We start from the raw sequence: 17,391 nt of genomic DNA, 5'->3' as shown, positions 1-17,391 counted from the left end.
TAAAGCACTCTACCTAATGACTGGATAAATCTATATTAATTATACGGAGAAAAGATTTGTTTTGTTTGTAACGATTGTAGACTGAAATTACCCGAGTGAATGTTATTTTATGTATGCGGTTTTTTTATATATATGCTCTGTGACATAATCCTTTCGTAAACAAGATTTAATTCACATTAATGTTAACTCTAAATCAGGTTTCGATTAAGGGGACACTCTGAAACATGACCTTGACAGTTGTGTTTCGTATTGAATTATTCTTATCGTTTTATTTCCCTCTTAAACCGTTAGAAGTCTAATTTTACATAGTTCTTAATAACGCAAAAGTAACAGCGTGGGTAAATTGTACAAATGGGCGTTATACTGATTTGCTCTTGTAGGCAAGAGTAAAAAGGCATTGGAACCTCACATAAAATAAGGCTCGTAAATATTTGTTATTTCTCTAACAGGTCGTCATGAAATAACATTGTTATCATAAATAAAGCAATTATTCTAGACAAGCTTACCTTCATCTTGATTACTGCCAAGTAAAACTTCGGTATTATGAAAATTCCCTTCTTTTATCATCGTATCTGGATCTTTCGGAAGAAATACGCCATCAACTGTCGGCGCTGACGGGAAACCTAGTATACCAGTGTAAGAATTCCATTGTTGCACAGATATTGTCTTAGCATCCACACCGCGCATGCAGTCCATCACAAGACTCGGGTCCACAGCTAATAGGCTGCTGTTACAATTGCAGTCGTCTACCAAAACTTTGCCTATACCTTGTGCTCGCTCGCCCGTCATCCAACTCCAAGGGGCATTTAAAGTTCCAGATTGCAGAATTCCTCTTTTAAACAATCCCTTCATTTCAGGCGAAAGCATGTGCAGACTAACGCTACCTCCCCCTGCCGATTCACCGAACAATGTTATCAATTCGGGATCTCCACCAAACGCACGAGCGTTGTCTTTAATCCAACGAATCGCCAACTGTTGATCCCACAAGCCCATGTTACCTGGAGCTTCTTCACTACCAGGTGAAAAATATTTATTTAAGTATAAAAATCCAAAAGCGCCGACCCTGTATTGCATAGAAGCCACTATGACATCACTAGAAGAAGCCATTATATCGGCTTTGTAGAGGTCAAGCGTAGCCGTGCCGCTCATGTAACCACCGCCGTAAATCCAGACAAGTATTGGTACTTTCGGCCTTTCTGTTAGCGGCTTATCTTGATGATGGCGTACACGTAAATGTTGCGGCACCCAGATGTTGAGATATAAACAGTCCTCTGATATGTTTGTATTAGGATTCCACATTTCCTCGCCCTCGAATCCTGGAAAATATTCGTATCTCTCTTGGTAGCAACTGTTGGGCATGGCAGTAGCTTCTAGAACTCCGTGCCAGGGATCAATGGGTACCGGCTTTCGGAACCTCAAGGGACCCAGTGGTGGTTTCGCGAACGGTATACCAGTAAATATATGCACTTCGCGACCCATTACTGTTTTGGCGTAACCTTTTACTAGGCCGCTTTTAGTTTCGACGATGAGCGGGTCATTATGAAAGTTCTTTGGAGGTGCGCTGGTTGTGGGCGTGGTTTGCGTTGTCGAGGTGGTAGTGTCGTGGTGGTTTGCCCACGATCTGCTCCAGGCGCTCGATACAAACAAAAGCAATAACAACTTTGTGTACACGATTTTATCGTGGCCACTCATATTGACAAACTATATTTCGGAGTGACAATTTAATGATAGAAGAGAGAATTTAATCTAAAGTAATCAGCGAGTTTAATCAGTAATTGTTTCAAACACATTTCTTTTTTCCCTGTATTCTTATTGCTGATGATTTTCTGAAACAAGCAGAATTTGAATATTAGCTCATTTGAATCATTTACATACGTTTGATGGCGGTGAGACGAATAGACACAATCGGTCGGAGGTAGATGGAAACGCTTCTGTATTACAAATTGCATTTTCGAATTTCAACATTCTTATTTTTCATTTAAAATATGAAATCCAAAAAGGAACGAAATAAGGACATAATATAAACGCTCACAGCTTAAATAAAACAGAAAAAAAAAATTAAACTTTCGTGAGACATTATTGTTAAACAACTATTAGCAAAAATACGATTAATTAATTATAGGTGCACCATGTTCCTCAAATAAAATTGAATACATGCATTTTAAAGGTGCAAAAGTCAGTTTATTTCTTGAGAGCAGCGCTACTCTTGCATTTCTTATGAGCATTCAACGTCATAAAATTGTTGAAAATATATTTCCTAAACCCAGAAATAATTGAAATAGTAGTGTCATACGAACTAAAAGATACGCTTTCATTTTAACAAAAAAAAAATATCTTTATTGACTTTCTTCTCATTGTGGAAATGTCAAAGAACACTTTTATCGCTTCGAAATACGATACCACCACTGTAAATATCGGCTTACAATTTTTACTAGTACATTCTCTTTTTATTGGCCGTCTTGTGTTTATATAGCTAGAAAAATAAATGATAAAACCAAAAATGGTAAAACTAAGAATGAGCATGTTGCGACTTTTTACCAGCTTTTTTCTACGCCTTTCTTAAAAATTTACTTAATAACTTTCATTATATAGACATGCTATAAATAGGGAAAAATTTTGTGCAGTTTCACGGCAAATCAAAAACTTTATTGATTGTCAAAAAGCGCACGAAGTCGGGCAAAAAAATAATATTAACTACATTCAACTGTAACATTTTAATCAACATTGATGGTAGTTTTAGATTAACGTCCAATGATAAAGCTTAACTTAACAAAGCCGAAGTACATCGACTTCGTTCAATCAATCACAATGAAGTTTTTCAGCCTTAATGAGTTTGTTTTAAACTTGAATATACACTTGGTCTTAACAATGTTCCCTAAAATATAATTTTATGTACTTTTTGACTTAGGTTAAGTCTTTTTGAAAATGATTATTTATTTGCGCGAAGAATTATTTTGGGACTTTATTTTTCAATATGTGTTTTGTACAATATATTATTAAGGAGAGATCGTTTGAGTCCTAAAAGTTGGAGGGTCGAATCCCGGCTTTTGACCGAAGGCAATCGTTATTTCATCGACAGACGTTATCGTCCGCTGGGGACACATAACATTGTTTTCGAGCTTACAGCTTACGAGTGGAGACGAATAAATATTGAATTAAGGTTCTGCGCGAAACACGTAAAGGTGTACATGCTTTGAATGCAAAATGTGTCTTCGACAACTTTTACATTGCAACCAAACTTAAGTCAAAGATGAAAGATGAACTTCTACGAATTTACATTTAATTAATGAGTATCTTCAAATTTACATCTATCTTTACACCTTATAAAGCACATGTGGAAAATTGACAACTACAAAAAATGGCATATTTTCCAGGCCCAAAATTCATATCGCCAAATTTCAAAGAATTTTTAATTTCATATCTGAATGTTCTTTCAAAGTCATATATACATAGTCATATATACACATAGTTCTTGATATTTGTGAGATTTATTGCGAAAATAAATTTCAAAACCTAAGTATTTCTGTGATGATATTAGAATGCTTTTAAATTAAAAGATAACAGAATATGTTATCTAATCGTCTAAAAGCAACATTTTAGTTTTATTCAATTTGCTCCAGGCTTTTACGAGGGATTTATTTTTTTGAAAATACATATATATTAAATGTATAATATTTCAAAATATTAGATTTCTTTATTTTAAAATATATTTATTGTGCTGCTGCACTTTTTTGTTACCTAGCACTCCACTGTAGTGACATTTGTATTAGAATAACAAGATTTGTATAAATATCTCCAGCAAGCTTAAAACTTACAAGGTCATGGAATGGAGAATAAATACAAGAGAGGTTATTTTCTTCATCATCTTCTTACCGTCCTTTCTTCATGAAAAGGGGTAGAGCACTAGAACTAGACATTCAATACTTTAGTCGTTAGACGTAGAAATTCTTATCTGAATTAAACTAATGTTTACACATATTATTTTTAAGTTATTTATTAATTAAATTGTACTATATTAGAAATGTTACATAAACTCAAACCCTTCTCAATTCACACTCATAAAAAAACACATAACCTACACATATGTATTTATTCGACTTACGGTACTTTAAAAGTAATTACAAACAATCCAGAAGAGCTATTATAATATTAAAAGATTCTAGAAAGATTAATGTATTCGGAACATGTTCGGAATAGTAAAGCATATCAAAGCACCGTTTGGCAGGATCGACGGCGGGATCCCCGGGGAGCAGACTTCGTTGCAAATTAACTTAAGGTCGCTCTGTATGCAGACTGTCGTGCCGTCTAACGATGTCCCAGACCCTGCGGAACTCGAATCGCTACCAACTTTACGAAATAGTCTTCTAACAAATTTATACATAGCGGGCATGAGTATGTTATGTACGCTATGCTCTTGAGCCCGCTACAATATTCTAATTAGAATTTTGATTATTAAAGTTCGCTTTGACGGTAATCAGATGATCTACGAGTATAGGCGGTATAAGTTATGTAAAAAATACATTCAACCATTATATCGTTTTAAAGTATATGATATACAAATCGTTCACAATAATGGGGAGTTTAAATAGTAATTTCGTGAATTTCCATTGTTGAAAGACTTATTTAAAGATCAATCTTATTTTATAAAAAACAGAGTTAAAGCATGGTTTTGTACAGGAGTTTCGATAGAACTCATAGTTAAATTCTACAATATGATACTTAAAATAACCAGACGTATTAGTTTCGTAATAAAAACACATAGTAAAATTTTGAACCAATCTTTCACCACTAGAAAGCTACAATATGCAGGAGTGGCGAGTTTCTTCGCCAGGATCGATCAAAGATTAAAAAATAACGACTTTATTACTACAGTGATCAGTTTTGCGATAACCCACATTTTATTAGTGATTAAAAAGCAATCAACATTATATAGGGGTTGCTTAATGTTATATTGGTCTAAGATACGATCAAACATTACATTTGACTGTCTTCCTCATGAAACGTGTAAGATCTACAATTCCAAGATCAATTATGATTCTAAGATCTATATTCTATTACAATAAAGAACTGTTTTCGCATTTTTATTCCTGTAAAATTGTTTTCCAAACCAATACGATTTAGGGTCCTTCAAGAAGCAAGTATAGGTACTATTTCCTGTTGTAGATCACCTAAATTACAAATAATAGAATATGTAGGTATAATATACTATTGTGAAGTTTAAATAAAGATAGGTTATCTAACATCAGTCGCACCGAACCGGGTCATTAGGGAAGCTACCAATCAACCATATGTTACGTATGGATTTTGAAACAAACGTTATTTTTAACTTATTTTAAATAAATTGTTCTCAGTGATCTTTACTTCAAAATTATTTTATTAATAATAATTAGTGCTGGGAAGTTGATTAGAAGAATAGATATGATTTTCAGATATTAGCTCATTGATGGACTGGCAATGTTGGGAATATATATGAATCACTAAACATCCGATAGGTAGTAGAGTCCGCATCAGAATTAGCTGATGCAAGTGTCCCGCTCGATTGGTGCAATAAGACCGACGGAGGTGCCGGAGGTCGGGCTTTGCTGGCCATGGTAGTTAGGCAACGCATCTCCTAACTTTTAAGTAATTGTAATGTCTAAGAGCAGTGGTGACTACGCTATTTTAGAGAAATCAAGTGGCCGCAAAAAAATTGTAGACTAAAGAAGTGGAATTATGTGATTAGTTACAACAACTTCTTATAAAAAAAGATAAATATGAAATATCAATTAAAAATATTAACACAAACACATTGGCTGTGTTAAAACGCCATCATCTAATTATTTACGTCGCGCTTGTCAAGAGAAGAGAAAACAGCAGATAAAAGTCGCCTAAGATGGCTAGGTGAGGGCTTGAGGAGGCATCGAGGGTGCCGGCGGGGTGTCAGGGGCGGTGCGGGGTGGCGGAGGGAGGCCGAGGGAGGCCGGCGCGCGCCGCTCGATAAATCGATGTGGGTGATACAATGCTATGCGACGGACGGCCTTGAGCGCTGCAGCCTGCAAGACACACCTCCGTCCTACTCGCAAGTTCAATGCCAAATCGTTGTCTTCCCCCAAACACGTCCTAAACCACTAAATATGTAACAAGCACACCATTTGGGAATACATACTTTGATCCTGTGAAGTATTTGCTATTAAATATTTAACTAAAATTTGTTGAAAAAAGTAAAATATATTGAAACAATTATTATCTATCTATTACTAGCCGATGGAAAGACCTAATTGATAGCTAGCAGCTAAGTGTAGCTTAGTGAATAATTGAGGTCACCTTAGCAACTCAGTAAGCACAGTTCACATAGTGTGGTTCTCTCGAAGTCTAATATTAGGTGCCTTAAAGGAAACATTAAAAATTTAAAGTCAAATCGAAGAAACCTACCTAACATACCAAACATATTAAACTCCAAACTCAAAGCAAATACCACAGTTTTTTTGGTTTAACGGCTTCTAAAAATATGGTATTTGGTAAAATGATTAAAAAATAAAAAATCCATATACATATATACCCTCAAGGTCCAGTCCAAGACTTATTTTAAGAAGGCAAAAAGTCGTCTAGACCTAGACGTAATATGTCGTTTGTGTTTCAAAAACCCAGTTTCAGACAGTAGATTACATAAAGCTATTCCAAAAGTCATCAACATCTATTATACACAAATGATGAAAATTAATTAACTAGTATTACAAGAAACAAGATCGTCGAATTGCTTTAATATTACAAATTCAATTCAATTGTTAGAAGCAACAGCATTACATAAAAACCGTCAGGAACAAGATGTTCTGTTTGTTTTCAAAAGTACACTGCACACAGAGCCTGTCAACATAAATGAATACATATTTAATCTCCCTCCTCAAGTCTTAGGGACGTAACATAAAATATCTGTAGGATGCTGGTTTCACATATTTACAAGTTTTTATATGAATATATACAAAATATAAAGTAATTTAAAATTGTTTAATAGTGTGCAGGATACTCATGTCATCATAAGTCGAAATAATAAGAGATTGGCGATAATCTCCCTAGAATCTTCTCTTTGGTGTGGTCGAAAGATTGGGTCATTGGCAAAATTATATTTGCCTAAGTGTAAGCCTACCTATGTACATTTATTTCAGTAACTTTTTCTAATCTTTTATCTATTTAATGGTTAGTAACTATTACGAGTCCTACTTATAAAACTAGAGTTCGATTTTTATCAATAGCCGTATAAAACTTCCAACAATTTAAATGGAAGCGTCCCTCATATTTAGGAGTAAGTAAAGCTCAAGGGCTCTTCAATATTCCTGACAAGGTTGAAATTCATTAAGCTGTACTCAAGAAATTTATAAGCTCTTTATAAAATTATAAAATAATACCTGGTATTAAGGAAAATTGATATTCGTTTGTTATATGTATGTGAGTTGAGATAATTCATATTAAAAAACTTAATTAACATTAAAGTTCGCACTTCATTTACACTTCACATAATAATTAAGACTTTAATCAGATAGATTCCTCGAAAAAGTTGTGATTACCGTCTTAAAATATAGATATGATAGATTGAAAAATACACAATAAATGACAGTTTAATACAAAATATAAAGCTGATGGGTTTCTTTGAAAGGATTCATATCTCAAGATTTATCTTTGAAAAAATATTTTTGAATTTTCGCGGTTGTACAACGCAGTCAGTAACAAACGCTAAACTTATAAAGTTAGAAATATAACAATAATTGATTACTCTCGGATGATTACATAAGTTTTATGAAAGTAATGAAGATAGACGACTAAAATTTTCTTCATATAGTTAAGTCAGTGAGTGTGGAACTTCTGTTTGCTTAAATTATTATGACAAAGTTATAATTATGTAGTTGTAAGTAAAATCTAGGTATGATGTTAATATGAAGCTTTAACATCGTATACCGATTAGTAGACAATGATAAACAGACGAGCACTTTGCCTAGATGTATCCGGGTCACAGGTGATATGTGATGTATGTTGACAATGTACGCAGATTGTACCCTATCCATTTTTAATGGGGTACGTTCATGGGAAATTCTAACACAAGCCGAGGCAACCCAATTTTGCCGAGCCAAGCAATATATACGTATATTAACAAAAACTAGAATGTATGTTCGATAGTAACCATCACTATCTTACTATACGTCCCCACCGAAGGGCTTGAAGCATACACCTTAAGGGTGACTAGGCCATAGTCAACCACACTGGCCAAGTGCGGTTTGGTTGATTTCACACATATATTCGAATTTCTTCTCTGATATGTTCAAGTTGCATCACGATGTTTTCCTATGTTTTCATCGTAAGAATGGCGGATAAATGTACAAATGTATGAAAATCGAAAATCGTGAAATACATTGTTACATGGACAATCGAATTCTAGACCTGCAGATTACAAGTCAAGTGCTTAACCCCTGAGCCACCGACGTTCGATAGTAATGGTATGTAAATTTAGTGAGTAACTAAATTCATGAAATAGTATTTGATTTGAGCGTTTGGGTGATGTTGGTCTAAAACTCTGAAGAGATTAGTAATAATGTGGCAAGTCAAAAAGTCGATAGCAGAAGTAACAGAATCTGATCCAAAAGTCGACGATGTTATATTGTAATTCCTTCAATGATAGTTAAGAAATCTACAGTCTTTTTCTTATTTTCTACTCCTTCCTTCCTTCCTTCATCTTAAAGATTCAGAATACACCAAACTTAGCAAAATCTCTTGTCTCTTGTAAATGAAGTAAAGCAAATTTCAAACTCTATCTCTTTTTTCTGTTGTAAAATCCCTGACTCCAAGTTGTAATATCGTTTCTATATACCTATCGACACTACTTGACAAAGAAATTTAAGCCGTTTATTTTTTTCCCGAGCGACATTTGACCTACATCCCGCGTGACTCAAAGCGGTAATGAAATCAGAGACGAAGAGCATGTTGACCTTCAAATCTCTGTTTATTCAATTGTATACAGATAAGCCGCAGAAAAAAAAATTAAAAGTTTTGTTTGCAGTAAGTTTTAAGTAAAATAGTAAAGGTCGTTGAAAAGACATAGGGAGTGGCATACCAAAACCGAAGTGGACATCTAATGAAATCGTCGTCTCTCATATCTAGATGCCAAATGCTAATCCGAAATCATAATCACAGTCACGGTTCTCTTATCCATGTAGCCGTATGGTAAGAATGTAAGGAGGTGTAATCAAGACCCGTTGAAGCAATGAGTTCCATCCATTTAGTACATTCCTAGATGCAGCGATCGGCGGTTCGCAAAGACCACAAGTGAGCGCAAGCAGTCACTGATTGCACTTCTAATTTTCCGTGCTCCACTGGTTAATATTCACCAAATTCTACATCATTTGCACAGCTTATCCACAACTATTCACAAAAGACGATATAAATACTGTACTTATGACGACTTGTACACACATTTACTTATTACCCATTAAACAACCTCTCTCTATGTTATGGTTAGCTGTAAGAGAACTCTTTTAGAGTTAAGCTCTCCAGTACATCACTGCATTTCTTATGTAATGTCACAAAAATTATATGTGTATATACAAAGTTTAAATAAATTAAAAATAAATAAAATAGTCATAGTGTTTTAAAACTTTTAAGCCTATAACATGTTGTTCTTTTACTTAACAACAAAATAAAACACAGTAGACTAAATAATGAATAATTCATTCTCAAATCCTACCCACCCTACCCATTTAAAAGCCACAGATGTTGTAGTATTGATAAACCTAAACAAACAATCTAATACAAAGTTCACTTCATTCTTATTCTGATCGCATATTAACGGAATATTGTTGGTAATGAATTATTGATCAAAATCAACTTCTCCAATGGTACAGGATCAATACTATTATGGACACAAATGATTGTTTATTCTGAAAGTGTTCCTTCACAATACTATATATCATTAAAGGAAAGGAATTAGCAAAGGATTTAATTCCAAATCCCTTGATGTTAGTTTAACCTTTAAAGTACAGTAGAAAAAAAAAACTGCATGTAATAAAGATGACACAAACTGTGGAATATACGTGCACATTTGGACTCGAGTGATACTAAACACGTGAACACTTTGTATTCTTATCTCAAACAAAACTTGTCCAAACGCTCTAACAGTTTTATGGTGCATGTACAGAAACTAAAACTTAGTAACTGTCTATTTCGAAAACCATTATAGTTTGGACTGGTTTTTCAGTAATAAAATGAAACGACTAATCTCAGTGTTTTAATACAATTTTTGGAGTGCATAGACATTATAACAAGTATTCATGTTTTTTAGATTTTCACCTACGAATGAAGCATTATTTTTACATTTCTTTGTTAGGAACATAGCGAAGAATAACACTATTTATCTTCGTCAGTATTCAGGGACATAATGTATTACTTGTTTTTTTAAAAGAAGAATATATCGAATGTAATAGTTCATTTTATTCCACATAATCGGTGTTTCTTTAAAATATGAGTATATTTATTGAAGTATTATAATACGTAGTACTTTATTTTTAATTTATTCAATACTCCAGGTTAATGTTAACAAAATGGAATGCTCTATAAACATAGTTTCGAATAATTTATGTAAATTATTTATAACACGAGTTATTTACAGAGCTTTAACTCTCATGTAGGAATTTAACCGACATTCGTAAAGCATTTCACGATTTAATTAAGCCATAAAAAACGTTTCCGTTGCTATTCCAAAGACCTTGGTAATGTGAATTCAAAATAAATTAACATATTATTAACCCCCATTGCAGAAATAATTTTCTTTAATAATTATTATTACATCTTTACTAGCGATTGGCCCCGACTCCGTACTACGAGTAGTAGCACTTAATTAATAATCGAAATCAAAAACTGTCCTGTCTTTACAAATATTTTGTTCATCAAATCAGTTGTTTATTAGTTTCAGATTTTATCTTGGAAATGTATCGTGGGATTAAATTTTTACACACTTTCAAACAGAAACTTTGTTATTATAAAAGTTAGATTAACTGAAAGATATAGACAAAGTACTAAGATTGAAATACAATTAGTGACAATTCTGAAACCCGATCCAGAAGTAAAAAGGTGGAATTTTATACATTGTTAGTGCACAATTGTGTACAGGCTTTTAGAGCGGAGTGTAATCCTATACAAAAACGCGGTGGATTAGTGGAATTGTTAAGTTAATTCCACTTTTAAAATGTTGTATTTATTCAATTGTTTACCTCGTAATCAAGTTACAATTATATTCCTGTTTAACTAATTTAAAGCACAAAGTATTAACTTTATATAGTATTAAATTCCACAAAAAAACGAGTTAGATTCTTAGTTTAAAACATACCGAATTGGAGAGTATTCTCCGATGTACGTACCCACGGTAAGGAGATGTAAAATCTAGAGTACATTGAATCGATTGGTCGCTCAGAGGAAGAAATTTTATAGGAGAAATTGAGTGAAGTATAAATAGCTTACGTCCAGCTATAATATATTCTATTGTTCCAAGCTGCATTGAATAGAGTATTCAGAGTATGTAAGCCTGCGCAAATCTTTAATATACTCTCAATTCCGTAACTAGGTTAGGTAAATGCATTATAATATATTATGTACCACTTGGGGTGTATATGACTGAAATAAATATTTGAAATTATATTTTTAAACACTTTAGTTATTTTTATGGCTTACTTTTTTAGCCATTTGTGAGTAATAAAAATCGCAAACCATATTTTACATGGTTTAATTTTTCTGCAAATATATTTTGTATCCAAATCCATACTCTTTGTTTTAATTGATAATGAGTATGGATACAAATGGATTGAATGGATTGTTTCCTTTTTAAATTATTAAACATACTATTTAAATTTCAAATTGAAAACTTTTCGACATCAAAGCAATTTGATCATATTTTTGCTACCCTTGCTATTTTGATACATGATCGACAAATAATCAATAACTAAATTGGAATGTGAAAATGTAAACTACATTTTAATTTGATCGCGTCGCGTCGCTGCCAAAAGTCTCTCATCCACAATTGTTCCATCAATTTCGGAATTTTCATTTTATTTGGCTACATAACAGAACTATGTTTATTTTAGTATTTCAAACGTACACTTTGTCGAGTGTACTGTAGACTCAACGTATTTTGCTTATATTTTGTTAAATTTTTTACGTGAAAATATCTTTTTTTAATTATAATAACAGATAAGATGTAACTAAAACATGGCAGATAAGTAATAAACAAAAGAATTACTTTAGAATTTATTCACTGTGATGTCCAAGTATTACTGTTCCGGAGAAGATCCGGTGGGCTTGAGTCAAACTAAATTATGATAGCTCACTAGCGTCAGCCTGTCAGTGTCAAAAAACGTCTTAGATCCTTGTTTTATTGTAAATGGCATATTTATTCTGTTTTGTTATTTTCTATGACTATGTAGGGTTTTCATGTTATCTGAAAAAATACATGCGATAGCCTCTCTCACCGGGTCAGATTGACGATAAGATTTGTTTATTTTAGGGCTTTAAAAATAATATTTTAGACTTTTTATTTTTTTATCTGTGGTGCCAGATTTTACGGCAGTTTCATAGAGTAGAATATCTTCTACTATAATAAAAATGAATAGCTTTATAGGTCTGTTTTTATTTGTCTAGTTTCCCATACTTCTAATAAAGACGGAGTTAATATATGAAAATAGTTCTAACCTTGTTTTTATTTATAACGTTTATTCTTGGTAGAGATGTCCTTAAAGCCACGGACTTGCATGGCAATGTTACAAGGCTAATAGCTGGATCTAAGGTCACGAAAGCGTTAAATTTTATCTGCGATAACGGATAAATCAAAAAGTCTTTTACCATTACATCGTTGATATTAAAATGTAATTTTTTTGTAAAAAAAATAGCGTTTACAAATTTTGAATGGTGTAGACAATAGTAATCGTAATTCAGAAGAATTAGAAAATATAAATGCCAAAATGTAGTTGTTGAAATGAAGTGAAGGTTGTTGAACAGCTAAGGAAGCAACGTTTAAGTGTGCCTAGAAGTTAAAAACCAACTAAAAAGATTTGTCGTTATAACAATCAAGATGTTATTGAAATTTCATATTAAAAGATTAAATAAGTAGAAATTTCGTTCTACCGAAATGAATCCGTCAGTAAATTAAACGTATTCATTTTCAAATACGACACGAGACGAGAAACAGTTCCGAAGAAATTTCTGAATATAATATGTTTTCCCAGATTGGGATCGCATATGATAGTCAGATGACCGATTCAATTCCATTACGACTCAATCAAATGGTCGCACCCTTAACCATTAGGCTATTGCACTTAAATTGAAAAGTGATCAAGCCTTTTGTATATCGTCACATACTGCTAGTGAAAAAGGTAGTAAGTTGTTCGGATATTATCTATTTGAGGCACATATACAACTAAGACCACAAAGAACATTACAGATAATTACATCTATTACTTGATTTGAATTTAAGTATTATGTTTTTTTTTTTGCCACAACTTTTGCCTGCTGTTGCTTAATAAATTTCACGATTTTAAACGTATCATTCATTAAGTATTGTAACTTTTTAATCTATTTGTAAATCGAGCATAATTATTAAAATTGATGTTAAGTAAGCACGCAACATCCGTAGTGTGTATTACGTGAATTACAACGCCGCATAGCAATATACAATAATTGTTACTAACTTACTACAATCAAATTTGATAGCGCAGTCGAAGGTTAATATTCAAATTTATATTATGTTCACAAGCTTATTTATTTAGTCAGTATAAAGAGCTTTTTTTATAGATTTGTTGTTTATTAATTTAATTGAACACTTAACAAGTTCCATACCACAAGTTTTCAAATCGGTGGAACAAAATGTTTAAACGCAACTGTTCTAATTATTGCATTTACTGAAGTTTTATTTCAAATTGTTGTTATCATTATTTATCTATGCATAAATACGAGTATCTCATTCTGTTATATTAATATCCTAGTTCGGTTTCACGGATTGACTTATGCAAATGGAAACAGTGCAGGTTGGAATGAGTAGCATTGAGTCACGCCACTGTCACAGTATAGTAACGGTCTTTATTCGAACAAAACCTCGTCCTCTTTCGTGGATATCTTTGTTTTTATCGCTTCTGTTATAAGTGGAGCTCCAGACTTAACTAATCAAATGTTTTATTATAGTAACGTGTAATGAACTTTCAAAATATCGGCGTTGAGTTTGTTACACGCTACCGACATTCTTAAAACTTGGTTTGTTTTTAAATTGGCATAGTTTTGAAGAACCTTCATAGAGGATTTAATGTTTTATTATTTACCGATTTAATAATAGGAATGTGACGGTGAATAAACAACTGATGTAATGTACAAATAAATTAATATATTATTATTTTATAATATAAGTTAGTGTGAGTACAAATTGGCAAAAACAATCCTTTGAGACCCCTCGTATAAGTGTCAATATTTATAATTACCAGTGGTACCTTAATTTATATATCAGTGTGGATTGTAAGTACCTAAACAGTATGATATTTTTTGGTATGTTACAATGCTCTCTATTAATATGAAGTGTATCTTTAGTATGTGGTTCGCTGAATCGTAATAAAAAAGACATTATTTGATAACTCTATCATTAATTTCTAGTAACCTTGATACCAAAGCAGTTTTTATGTACTATGTGGGTACAGATATTATATGTGACTTCATCTATTTAGTATTTATTGGTATATACTTTAATGTTACCTACTTTTTGTGTGTAGTATCTCTTTTATTTGTCACCACACTTTATATGAGAAAAGTTTTATTAGCTTTTCAACTTTTCAGAATTATTTTGAAGAGAAAAATAAATCCCCGGAAGTTATTCCAAATAACAAGTTGAACAAAAGCTTATTCTCAAATAAGTTGAACCTAAAATTAAAATCAAATAAAGTAATGTAGTAAATGAGATTTTTTTTAAGTCATAAGCTGGCAAACGAGCAAGCGACCACCTGATTTGTTAAAATAGCAAAGCGACCGCTGCCCATAGACATCCGCAATTGAAAATGTGTTGCCTACCATAAATCGATGGAGGAGGGACGTACAGAATAAGATGATCTTTTCTTGAGTTGATTTATTTTTTGTTAATAAAATTTTGTGACTGCATTTAAAATCTAAAAACAATGATTTGACATTTATTAGTGAAGTTATGTGAGAATTAATACGTAAATTAGTGAGCTATTTTATATGTTAATGCTTTTGTCATAAGGCATTATGGTTGTCATTTAAAACAACAAGAAATGTTTTCTTTTTATCGTTGGACGACATTAGTCGACCCTGTTGAAAAAAGGCGTGAGCTGTGAAAATAATGTGCTCATTTTTCGACCTTTGATAAAATCTATTTATTTGCGTGCGTATTATCTGCAAGCAAAGCATTTTTACGACTTTCTGCTTTCACATTTTTACAGTTTGTATTTCGATGTTGAACAAACAATTTGATACTAAGATATTTTTATGGTTATTTTGTGACGTGACTATTTAATATCTAGACATCAATTAGATTCTACTTTGAAAGCAGTAAATATTACTAATATTATAAATGCGAAAGTTTAGATGGATGGATGTTTGAAGGTATCTACAGAACGGCTCAACGGATCTCGCTGAAATTTGGCATAGATGTAGATCAGAGTTTGAAAGAACGCATAGGCTACTAATTAAGTTTTTTTTCTGCGGACGGAGTCGCAGGCGATAGCTAGTTCAACATAAGACCAAGGTTAGTAGAGGTATAGTCAAATACTTGCTGTGTTTTCAGTGCCGAAGCAGAAGTATTGATTGACTATCTAAAATATTTTAGTTCGGTATATAAATAGGAACCAAACGTTTTTCACGACATTCATTATGTAGTTTATTAAAACTTACATCATAAACAACTTGATTCATAAATAAATGGTAAATATAAATAGAGGTTTAAAAATATCCACCCTCAACTCTATACGCTTTACTTCCCACAAAAGCAAGCGATGCGAAATAAGAGATTTTATTTTCAGATCATATATATTTAGAAGCGTTATAAGTCTATAAATATTTTGCAATTACCCATTTTCAAAGGCCAAAAGAATAAATAATATCTATGAGACATCTAAGGTATCAGATAAATTAAAAGTGACATCGTTACTGTTGACTGTTACGTGCGAGTCAGGTTTATTCGAAATAAAATGTTATGACACCCGCGGGACGGAATCGTAGCGCAAAGAGGAAAACTCTACACATATACGACCTTCTAAATAGAAACAAAGATGTCTTTCAAGATTATTCTTTCAAAGAGAAGCTAACATAAAAAGAAGTGTACACTAGTTTACTAACAATATAGTTATATGTAATATACCAAAGACGCAAACATAACAACAGGATAAGGTGACAACCTGATGAAGAAAATTTGTATTTATTATTCAGTAGAGCGAAGTTAGATCAATAAATCTAGTAGACTTTAACTAGATTGATTTCGGACTGGAATTGGTAACATGATTCTGTTAAAATAATGTCACCAATAGATTTCATTTCGACCAATAGCATACGATTATTACATATATAGTCATTTTACCTTTGTATTGACTGTTGAATAATTTAGTAGTAGTCAAATATTTGACGAGTCACGATAGAATCAGAAATTTATAATACATTAAAACTATATATCATTTATTATTTTTATTTTTATAATAAAGGATGGTTAAGAAGCCAAAGACCACGTAATGTTATTGCCTTTTTTGTACTTAAAAAGTACCTAAAAGACTATTTGTATGCTATATTAAAGAGTGAGCAATAGATTCGAGAAATATGGTAATAAAATAAAAGAGTAGGTAGAGATTATAAGGTGTAAAATTATGTATATTTAACAATGACTACACCTAAATAATAGCTGTGAATACACCTTTCACTAAATTTATTCTAAGAAACTTTGAAGGAAACTCTTCAATATACAACCTTTTCCAATATTTAAGGACGGGTCCGAGCTTAACTTTCTAATTTTGGAAATCAACTTGTGACATTTCAAGCTTTCCTTGGTGTCAATCATTTGAGGTTTATTTTAAAATGAGATTGACTAGTAACAATTCGTAATAATTATTTTAAACAAACAAACACACGAAACACAACTTTATTTATGAAAAACTAACTGCTGGCCGCGACTCCGTCCGCGTGGATTTAAAAAAAAACATAATAAGTAGCCTGTGTGTTATTCCACACTATCATCTACAATTATGTCAAATTTCATCGAAATCCGTTGTGCCACTCTGGAGATACCTTCAAACAAACATCCATCCATTCATCCATCCATCTATCCATCCAAACATTCACAGTTATAATATTAGTAAGATGGAAATGACAAAGAAGTAACTAATAACTATGAAATGGCTA

At 32.5% G+C, this 17,391-nt stretch overlaps 1 protein-coding gene across 2 annotated transcripts in view; it reads right to left on the bottom strand.

Moving 5' to 3' along the window:
* Positions 1 to 17,391, bottom strand: part of LOC106718777 (acetylcholinesterase) — a 39,442-nt gene that overhangs the window by 11,127 nt on the left and 10,924 nt on the right. For both annotated transcript variants that reach the window (XM_014512951.2, XM_045679035.1), the window contains exon 2: positions 507 to 1,826. In XM_014512951.2, the coding sequence (XP_014368437.2) occupies positions 507 to 1,692 (1,186 nt within the window). In that variant the 5' untranslated portion in view covers positions 1,693 to 1,826. The remainder of the gene's footprint in view (positions 1 to 506; positions 1,827 to 17,391) is intronic.

This window comes from Papilio machaon, chromosome 8 (assembly GCF_912999745.1).
Source record: "Papilio machaon chromosome 8, ilPapMach1.1, whole genome shotgun sequence".
Lineage (NCBI taxonomy): Eukaryota > Metazoa > Arthropoda > Insecta > Lepidoptera > Papilionidae > Papilio > Papilio machaon.
Note: the sequence above shows the minus strand (reverse complement) of the source record. Positions and strands in the feature narration are given on the sequence as shown.